Source organism: Loa loa (genome assembly GCF_000183805.2).
Source record: "Loa loa unplaced genomic scaffold supercont3.290, whole genome shotgun sequence".
NCBI lineage: Eukaryota > Metazoa > Nematoda > Chromadorea > Rhabditida > Onchocercidae > Loa > Loa loa.
In genome coordinates, this window is record NW_018108470.1 from 21,033 (window position 1) to 31,221 (window position 10,189).

A 10,189-nucleotide genomic window follows, 5' to 3' on the forward strand; every position below is an offset into this window, starting at 1 on the left:
GCAAATTAGCAAATCATGACAATAAATTAGCAATTAGCAAAATGTGACAGTTAGCATTATCAGAAATGATTGAGAAGATATGATAAGATTTATTAGCGATTAATAATGCAAATGCAAGATAGATGTAAAATATTAACTTGATAAAAATATTAAAATATACACAATTATATGTATTTAAATGATTTCAGATAAATTTTCGTAAATTTTTGTTTAACAAATATTTAAGATAATATTTTGTGATATTTATTAAAAGCAAAATTATCAATGATAAAAATAAATCTTTACAGAATCATTATCACTGTAAACCTTTACAGAATCATTATCATTGTAAACCTTTACAGAATCATTATCACTGTAAACCTTTACAGAATCATTATCACTGTAAAGACCTTTACGGAATCATTATCACTGTAAACCTTTACGGAATCATTATCACTTTGTTGTGATAGTTTCAGATGAAGTAGCTAATCTTATAGAGAGTAATACAGGAGTTTGAATTTATGAATGATAAATGTTAATTTCAATTAATGAACGATTTGATATGGAAAAATACATGTCACCCATTAAAGCTAATTGATAACTTATCAATTGATATAATTGAGCATTCATTATATCATTGAAGTAAAGTAAAAAAAATTCCGCAAACTATTTAATAAAATTTCCTATAAATTTTAATTACCTTTAAAATAGATATCTTCATGATGGATAACTTTAAGACAGATATCTTTATCACTTATCTCTTTCCTGATATTTTATTACGTGAAATGAAATTAGTTTATCATGTAACCAATTGTATGATTACTCCTTACAATCATAGAAATGTTACTTTTCCACCATGTAACTGTTTCAATTAGCATTTCTTCATCATATAAATCAGATTTTTCATTTCTAAATATTTCAACTATATTCATTGTTATCAATTTGATAATAATCGTAATTATTTCCTATCTTTTTCTTGTTATTTTATGATGTGAAATGAAATTCATTTATTATGTTTCAATTGAAATTATCCAAAAAAGTAGCAAATATGAATCAAAATTAAAATTTCAAACGCCTTTGTGTGTTCATATTATAAGTATTAATTAGAATAAATCTAAAGTATGCCGATGAATTCCATTACAACTTAATATTCGCAGATTAGTTTTTCATTTCACATTCATTTCCGATTACTGCTAATGATACATTTCGTGGAGTTTTGTAAGTTGAAATATGAAAAAAAAAAACAAAAGAAAAAAAATATGCCGACAATTAACCTAACAATCGTCCAAACTATAGTCCAAAATAATCCCTCATACAATCAAATTTTATAGTGATGATTAAATGAATAAAGGTTAAAGTATGATCAAGTGATATTTATGGAATTCAAGTTACAATGTCCCCACCAACTGTGGATAAGGTTTAGTTAGCCTATCAACGAATGTTACCAACTATACGATGTAAATATCTTCGTAGGGAATATTCAGATACAACAAAAATTTCGTCCTGTTTCTTGAAATACGAACGAAAACCAAAAGTTATCCCATCATCATTCTTCTATCATATGCGGAAATAGCTTACCACCACAATTACAATTAAATGATTGCAGTATATAAATCAACTCGTGATAATGTTAGACAGTAGTAAAATCCAGGAAAAAATATAACCATAACGTGGTCACTTTTTATTAATAACACCGCTTTCCTAATTTTATGCTTTTTATGCTAATTGTTACTCAATGAAAAATATAGATATAATTTGAGTGTTAGTTTATGGACAACATATTTGGATGACAAAATTTATTGATTTTACAAACTGAAAAAAGTAGATAACATGCAAAACATCCTCTGTCAGAGTTTGTAATTTGTACTTAATTTTTTCTTTGTTGTACCCATTTCCGTGACCTTGTTCTTCTTACCTTTAACCTGAAAAGAATGAATTAGTTCAGCCAGTAAATGAAGGTTATCATCAATTTATTGGGATATGGATTGTTAATGAAAATGTGTAATTAAAAAAATTGAGTTATAGACCTTGCTTCATCCAAAATATTGCCACTGAAATGGTCAGAGGGCAAAATACGGTTTTGAAAAATGCTTTGTCAACTTTTTCTTTTTTTTAACATAAAACCAAATATTGTAAAGTAACTCTTACCTCCTCTGTAGCTTTGGTTTGCAGGTGTTGGAAAAACGAAGTTGATGTCAACTTCATATTACCCTTTTTGCTATCGTACTGCGATGTTAATTTCGATTTTTTAGCAGGTACTTCATTTTTCGTGCTCGTAAGCTCCGCTTCTTGTATTTTAAACTGTCTGATGTGTTGCCACTTCTGAAACTTAAGAAAATTAACATCTAGTGGAAACTATAGTGCAGTCCGCTGTAAAAGATGATTTGCTGCAAAAATTATTAGCGATCATTGCAAAAAAAAAAAAGAGCTAGAATCAACGAGAGACTGGCACTTGTAAATCTCCTAAAATTATTTTTTCTATAGTTTCTATATTCTCCGAAGTTGTTTCAACATTATTTATCAACTTTTAACTTCTGTCTTTCTATACTAATCTTAGTTCAACAGACAAAGGGTGCGTTTTTGCAACCCTTCATCTTTAGAGAATAACGGAATAGACTAAATGCCATCAATGGCACACAAGGCTTGAAGAATTATATTCATTATAAAGAATTCAAATTCCATTAACAATTAAGTTCATAGGACAAAAGTTAATCAACCTTTTTTTTGCGATGCAAGCGAGACCGATCTGTTTTTGTTTTCTCATCGTCCCCTTTGATCGGACCACTAACATGCTTGTGAATTTCTTCCGGAGCTAAAAGTACAGCGTCGGTAGATGCTAAAGGTCCTACTTCCTCCTTCTGAAGGGAAGGCATGTTACTTATGATGCGCACTTCCGGGCGGACCTGAAAAAAAAGATGCGGTAATGGAATAACGTAAAATCCAACTTCCAGATGTGATTCAATGAAATTATTCAACGAATTAGATATAAACGGAAGTGATGAAATTAATAGAAAAAGTGAAGCGATGCAATTTAATTTTGTTCTTCGAATTCAACACTGAATAAAGAACTTATAAACATACTAGAAAAAAATTGACTCTGCGACAACATACTTACTTCAGATGGAATATAACGATAATGGCTCAGAGCATTTAATTTCTGGAATAAGTCTGACATCAGCTTTTTGATTTCTTCGTGTTTTTCATTCGTCTTTTCCTCATTCCCTACCTGCAATAGTTAGAGCTTGTATATTTTCACCTTAAAAGATAAACCGCCAATAAAATGTAAATTTTAAACAATACATTAAAACTTGTCAAAAATTGAAATTCCATACTCCATATTGGGTTTTCTGGTACTGCTCTTCGTAAACTTCCGCAAGAGACTTTTTCACAAGTTCTGATTCAGCAACTGGTGCCCGATACGCTGAATTTGCTCCCGGTTTACGTTCTGTCCTCAACACATCATCAAACACCTAAATTCCCGTATAATTTTTGTCAAGGTTTGACGAATATAAAGAAATACTAAAATCTCGTTATTTAGCAAAGCTAATAAATACTAGAAATATTTGGCACGATACTATTCTTTTCGATTGAATAAATATATATAAGTTGAAATTCAGGTAACAGTACCGAGTTTGACCAAAATTTTCATAATCAAATTTGTTTTTTTTTCAAATTTTTCAAATAATCAAATTTTTTTTCAAATAATCAAATTTTCATAATCATAATCAAATTTAATCAAATTTGAAAAATCATCACTTACTCTATCCTTGATTCGTTGGACTATCTTCGCTTCTAGCTGAGCAGTTGTATCAACCGTAATAACTGGCGCTGAAAGTATTGGTTTTCCATGCAGTGAAAATTACAGGATTGCAGCTAACAACACATCGATATGGGACTTGTAAGAATGAATCTTATGATTAAAAATGAAGCAAAATTATTCAAAATCATGTTTAATGATAGCTAATATAAACCGCGTGGTGCAGATTGATCGAAATCGAGATGTTTTTCCAACATCGTGTTTTCTCCCCTTTCGATAGCTGTCACTTCACCACTCAAATCCCAACTCCTTGGAGCTAAATTGGCTTGCTCTATTGAAGCGATTCGTTCTTGGAGCTGAAAACAATGAATATGAATTTTTTAAATGCAAATAAAGTATAACCTAGACTTCATCTTATCAACAGACTTTGACCTTACTTTCTTCTGTTGATGCTGAAATTCAGTTTCATTATCCTCTTCTTCGTCCACCTGACCAAGAAGGACCGTTGTTTCTAAAACATTAAACATGGTTACAAATTGATAGGGTAGAACAGATGAACAAGATGAAAATAAACATGAGTTGAATGAATTAAGGAACCTTGTCCATCTCCACCACTATCATCATCGTCACTCTTATAATCCACGTCATCAGTGATCTCATCAGCAAATGTAACTTTTTTCTCCGCATGATTGTCCACTTTACCAGAAACCTACAATATTTTCGCATAGAGATTTGAGAATGAAATAGATTTGAAATTAATTTCCCAACTTACAAATGTATTCAGCAAAAGTATTTCCAATTAAGAATCAGAAGCAAACCGTTTTCGATTTTTTCAACTTCGTCGAAAGAGCTTTCGTGCCATTCGCTTCTGCAACACCATTCGTGCTCTCATAAAAATCGGTATAATGATAATCAGTCTGTGAATTTTGTAAATCATCACCATCCTGAAAAGTTATACAGTATGTGATCCAGTGCAAATTCTAGAAGTAGAACTTTTCAGATGCTTAGGAGACAATTTCCAAAAAATAGTGGAAACTAATTAATTATAATACATAAGGACCGACTTTTGAAGTTTTCCAACAGAACCATTTGTTTTAAAGTACTATTTGTATAACCACACTAATAGTAGTTGAAAGAATGGACCTCATCGAACTGTTCGAAAAAATTTTCATCTCGATGAGCCTGGCCTTTTTCTTGTTTATCCAAATACTCTTCCATCTCCGCCAATGAGAAGAAATGATCATCAATTGCACTCTTCCAACGCTTTTTGGTCACCCTGTCAGAAACTTTAGAAACGCCATCATCTTCGCTATTTGACACATTATTGTAGTTGTCATCATCATGTTTACTAATTTTACTACCATCGAGATCCTTACCAAGTCTCTGAAAATTCAGTTACATAAGCATGTGCTTCATTAAAAACCAAGTTTATGAGATTCACAAGGAACAACAACCTAAAATTACCATCCCTTCTTTCTTAACAAATAAACGCACCTTAACTTCATCTTCTGTAAGGTTAAAGAGGTCAGTGCTGTCTTCTTCACTGCCATCAGAACTTTCGTCTTGAAATTTCGGTATAGTAGCTGGAGAAAGTGCATCGTCTTGTTCCTCTGCAGGTTCCTTATTTGTAGGTATCTCAACATCCAAGAAATGCTAAAAAAGTAAAAATTTTCGAGAAATTATTGCAATAAAATTAAAGTTTTATAGTAAATCCAAAAAAAGAAAAGTGGAAAACCTTAGTTTTTGCAAAATATCGATGGAATTTTTTGTTGCCATAGGCTATTTGCTGCCAAATCATCTCGCTATTAGTTGTAATCAGTTCCTGCGATATCGTCAGCACTGCTGTGTCTACTTCGTTCACAAACGCGTAAGCCTTCTTAATATTATCGACCAGTATATTTTGTTCACTACGCCTAGAATCATTTTTAATTGAAAAAGGAAAAAACATCGAGTGAGACCAAGAATTTGAAACTCTGGTCGCATTATGAGAAAAAAAATAGTTACCTCAACCACAACGATAATAGGTCATCCAATTTTGGCCATATATTCAAACTGCCCTCGTCTAAATTCGTCTCAGTGACGACTTTAGCTTCCTGTTCCAAATAATCAGTAGTATTTGATGAATTGTTCGTCAGCATTTCTTCTGGATTCTTTTCCGCCGAGGATTCTTTTGAAATCATTACCGATGATTTTCTCCGAATCCTTGCCAATGAAGTTTCTGAATTTTTTGCAGGGGAAATCTTCATACCGTCTTGCAGAAAATGATCTGAATTGTCTGTACGCGATTTTCTTGTATTCCTTGTCAATGATTTCTCCGAACCTTTTACACATGATTCATTTGGGCTTCCCTTTGACTTACTCCATGAGTTTTCTATAATTCCTCCCTGCGTTTTTACCGACTCTTTTTCAACAGCCACATCTTGTGCGAAAATACCCTTCTTATTAGATCTCTTTGCAGAGCTTTCCTTACCCACTTCGACACGCGCTCTCTCATCTTCCGATAGCTTTTCTTTCTTTTTCAGCACTTTTTTCGTTTCTGTTTTCCTTTCCATTAATCTCTCTTCATTACTATCTTCGTCTCTGCATTTTGGTTGCTCTTCAACGATCTCTTCTAATTGGGGCATCAGTGAAGTCCTTTTTCGGCACGATTTCACTGGAGTCGTTGAATTCTGAAAATGATTAAAAAAGTAAACGCAATAGTTGACAAAAAAATTTAGGAAATTTGAATGAAGCCAATCCTAACCTTCTTTGGAGTTAATATAATACTGACTGCTTTCTGGATATCCCCAATAATGCCTGAAAATAAAAAACTCAAAGATGATACAAAATATACATGGATATTATTGATATTACACGAAAATTAACGTAGGTCGTAGTGTCATGAAACTACAGAGGATGATAAAATATAATACCCGCATCATTTGATTCCATACTGGAGCAACGCGATCGTGATCGCGTTCGTAAAGCAACTGGCGAACTTTGAGAACTTGAGTCTTTCTGTCCCTGCTAAAAAATGTTACAATGACAACATTAGGGAATGACTATTACACATACCCCAAGAGCTAAAATAAAATTAAATTCACTTGGTACTGTTTAACATCTCTAGAATAATCTATTTCTTTGTAAACATATTCATTCGACAAACTAAGTAAAATTCTAATGCGCTGGGTGATATTTAAAAGAGTCAAACCAGCAAATAAAAAAAGGAGTGAAAATATCATAGCAGCCTAAAGACCGAATTTCAAATTTAATGTCAAATCTTGATATCATAAATCAAATAGCAACAGCGATAATTAACAACTATTCATTAGAAAAAAATGCATCACAGCCTTTTCTTTAACAATATCTTTAACAAAAAAAAGACAGGAAAACCAACTTTCTGTGAAGTCTCCATCTTCATTTCCTCTGTTCGTTTGCCTGCATCATTTGATTTTATTATAGTAAGTACTGAAACCAATTATTTCGGCTCATAATTTTTCTAATACTAAAATTAATTTAGACTGATTAAAAAAACATATATACCCTGTTCATCATCGCCAACTTCCAATACATCAGTTGATGAACATGCACTGAAAGGCTCCGGTTCTTGTGATGCCAATCTACGTGAACGTCGTCGTGATGCCATACTCACATCAGATATCGAATCTTGCATGAATGTTACTGGATTGACTACTTTTTGCAATCTATTCTAGCTTCTCACAATTGTGCAATTTGTCTCAGATTTAACGTCCTCAGAAAGAAACTCTGAAATTGTCTGTTACAAAAAATACGTAAAATAAATTATATGTTAAGGTATAATTCGGCATGATCGCACTGGTAGAAATTCCCACCTCACTAAATTGCTAACACGGTGATTTCTTTCTAGCATAGCCTATTTATTGATATAAAAAAGTGATATTTTATCAGGCATATTTAGATAAACAATGGCAACAAACAAGAAGTTACCAATAATGCTTAAATGATAACGATATGATCCTTTGTTGTAAATGCTTTTGAAATAAATAATTTGCAGATTTTTATTATCATTGTTACGAAAACAAGATCGCATTGTAAAAAAAAACGCGATCATTGGTAACTGATTATAACGATAGTGATAGTATTGGGATTTGAAATGCACGGTTTCACAGGAAAAATTTAAAATAAAATTTCCCACGTTTACCATAATTTACAATTAATCGGTAGAGTAAAATAACGTAGATGATAAAATAAGTGAATAAGTGATAACGAAGAGATAAGGGGAAGGTTAAATAGAAATAGGTAAGATTAAAGAATGTTTTGTATGATAAGAAAGAATGAAGAGATTCAAGAAATAAATAAAAATCTTGAAAGGTAGCATCTTAGGTATGTGAAACAATTTTGACTTGCATTCCGCTACATCTCTTTCTTATTTCATCTATTTTGCTCAATGCTCTAACTATCTCGCACTCCTCTTCTGCTACACTCTTTCTGCTGAGAAGGGCTTTTTTTTTTGTAGCAGGCGCAAATGTCATGAGATGAGATGTAAGGTGAATTTCTTTGCAGCAGGCGCAAATGTCATTGGATGAGATGTAAGGTGAATTTATTTGTAGCAGGCGCAAATGTCATTAGATGAGATGTAAGGTGAATTTTTTTGTAGCAGGTTTCTTTGTAGCAGGCGCAAATGTTATTAGATGTAAGGAAGGGCGAAAGAGCAAGATTATCTCAATTTAGTAATATGCGCTATTTGCTTACCAATAAAAATTATATCGAAACATATGGAAAAAATCATAGCAAATGACTTTACTTTTTCCATGTAAGAAACAGAGGACTAATTAATCATTTGACTAAATTTCCACGTTTTTATGAATTTTTTTACGTCTCTTTTTTAACGTGAAAAGTTTTGCATGTATTAGTGACAGCTTAACTGTCAATATGACAGCTTTTATTCATGCATCTTATAGAGGAACAGAAAGGCTAATAAATGTATTTTAGGAAGATTTATTCTATCTGATAGTTTCGATAGCATAATATACTGTGTTCATGTTTAACCTTTATTTTAGGAAATCCAATGATTTATTGCGGAAGTAATTAAGATAATCAGAACTATTCCTGTTTTAAAGTGATCTCTGGTCCTTGATCCCCCTTTGGTCTTTGATCTTGGTCACTGGTGTTTATTAGAAAAATGCCTTTTGAAACATCTGGAAAAGTTTGAAGTGTCGATAAAAACAACGATTGAATACGTTGATAATTCCGGGAAAATAAAGTTAATTACGAAGAGTTTCTTTTTTTTATTTAAGAAAGAATCGGTAACCATTAACTAAATAAATCGAAAAATTAGCATTTTCCGAGAAAACGCAATCCAACTCAGTAATAACCACATTGAGAACAGAACTGTTCCAATTCGAATTTCCATTTCCATTCTATTTCATTAAAGACATTAATTTCTTGATTTAAATGGTACAAACTGATTTTTCACCATCAATTAATTTTTCTAAATTGATCTCCTAATCCCTCCTGATCTGATTTTGTCTTCATCAGTTAATATTTGATCATTATATAATTTCAAATATGAATTCCATTATTTTAGATCCTAAATTTAAGCGATCTGAACGTAAAAGTAAATGTTTATTTATTAACAGCATGAAATATCATTTCGAACATGAAATTAAATTAAAACCATTTGAAAATATCACTATGATAATTATTTGAAAAAGTAAGGATAAGTTCAAAATAAGTCAAGTTATACATGCAAACTTTTTAAATTAGTTCTTGCAATCTAAATTGTTTAAAGTAAATTTTGAATTGGTGCAAAAGCAAATGAACTATCAACGATGAATTATAAATTATTATAATTAGTCCGGAAGAAATTTTTAGTAGTGAAGATGGAGCTATGACAATTATCATCTTTTTGTTAATGGGAAATAAATTTGTTTGCAAAAAAGTTATGAAAAATATTAGGGTGACAGGTTAAATGGGTTTGTATTTGTGTGAATTAATTTGCAAAAAAAAAAATTGTCCAAATATTCTAAGTGACAGGTCAAATGGATTAGATCGATTAAATAGAAGTATAATTCAGTTTGTTCAATTTTCAAAATACTGGATGTCTGATATGTGATGGATACGGTCAGGCATGTGATCAGGTTTTGCAATTTCAATGCATTTCATCCTATCCCGGTAATTTTCAGGTGCAAATACTTTTGGCGGTTCAAAATACCATATTCTGGTATAGCTTGCAGTAAATAGCAAAACAGTGATTTTGACTATTTTCTGGTACAATTCTGTTTTAAGAAGTTTTTCCTAGAACTTTTTCATCCATCGTTGAAATATTTGTCACCAAATGTCACATACAATCTTTGTTTTCAGGACAAATCAACAACTGGTTTTGATGACATTTCAGTTTTCACCTTTTCATGGTTCATTTGCTGAAATGACCATATCGTAGCTGATTATGTTATTTTTCTTTTTATTCTAGTAGCTTTTGCATGATTACCAAGG

The 10,189-nt window shown here is 31.6% G+C and overlaps 2 protein-coding genes across 2 annotated transcripts; both read right to left on the reverse strand.

Annotated features, from left to right (window-relative positions):
* Window positions 1-1,826: 1,826 nt before the first annotated feature.
* On the reverse strand, window positions 1,827-7,361 carry LOAG_08098 (Mpp10 protein; the record flags this gene model as incomplete). The annotated part of the gene is made up of 18 exons (XM_020447613.1): window positions 1,827-1,901; window positions 2,128-2,301; window positions 2,697-2,882; window positions 3,095-3,205; window positions 3,312-3,449; window positions 3,740-3,807; window positions 3,951-4,092; window positions 4,174-4,247; window positions 4,334-4,445; window positions 4,555-4,680; window positions 4,880-5,119; window positions 5,231-5,389; window positions 5,472-5,649; window positions 5,741-6,405; window positions 6,480-6,532; window positions 6,649-6,742; window positions 7,113-7,153; window positions 7,259-7,361. The coding sequence occupies 18 exons, from the start codon at window positions 7,359-7,361 to the stop codon at window positions 1,827-1,829; spliced, it is 2,739 nt and encodes a 912-aa protein (XP_020302173.1).
* A 2,414-nt stretch (window positions 7,362-9,775) lies between these two features.
* Window positions 9,776-9,991, reverse strand: LOAG_08099 (hypothetical protein; the record flags this gene model as incomplete). The annotated part of the gene is made up of 1 exon (XM_003143631.1): window positions 9,776-9,991. A coding segment is annotated over one exon (216 nt), but the record flags the coding sequence as incomplete, so codon positions are not given.
* Window positions 9,992-10,189: the final 198 nt, after the last annotated feature.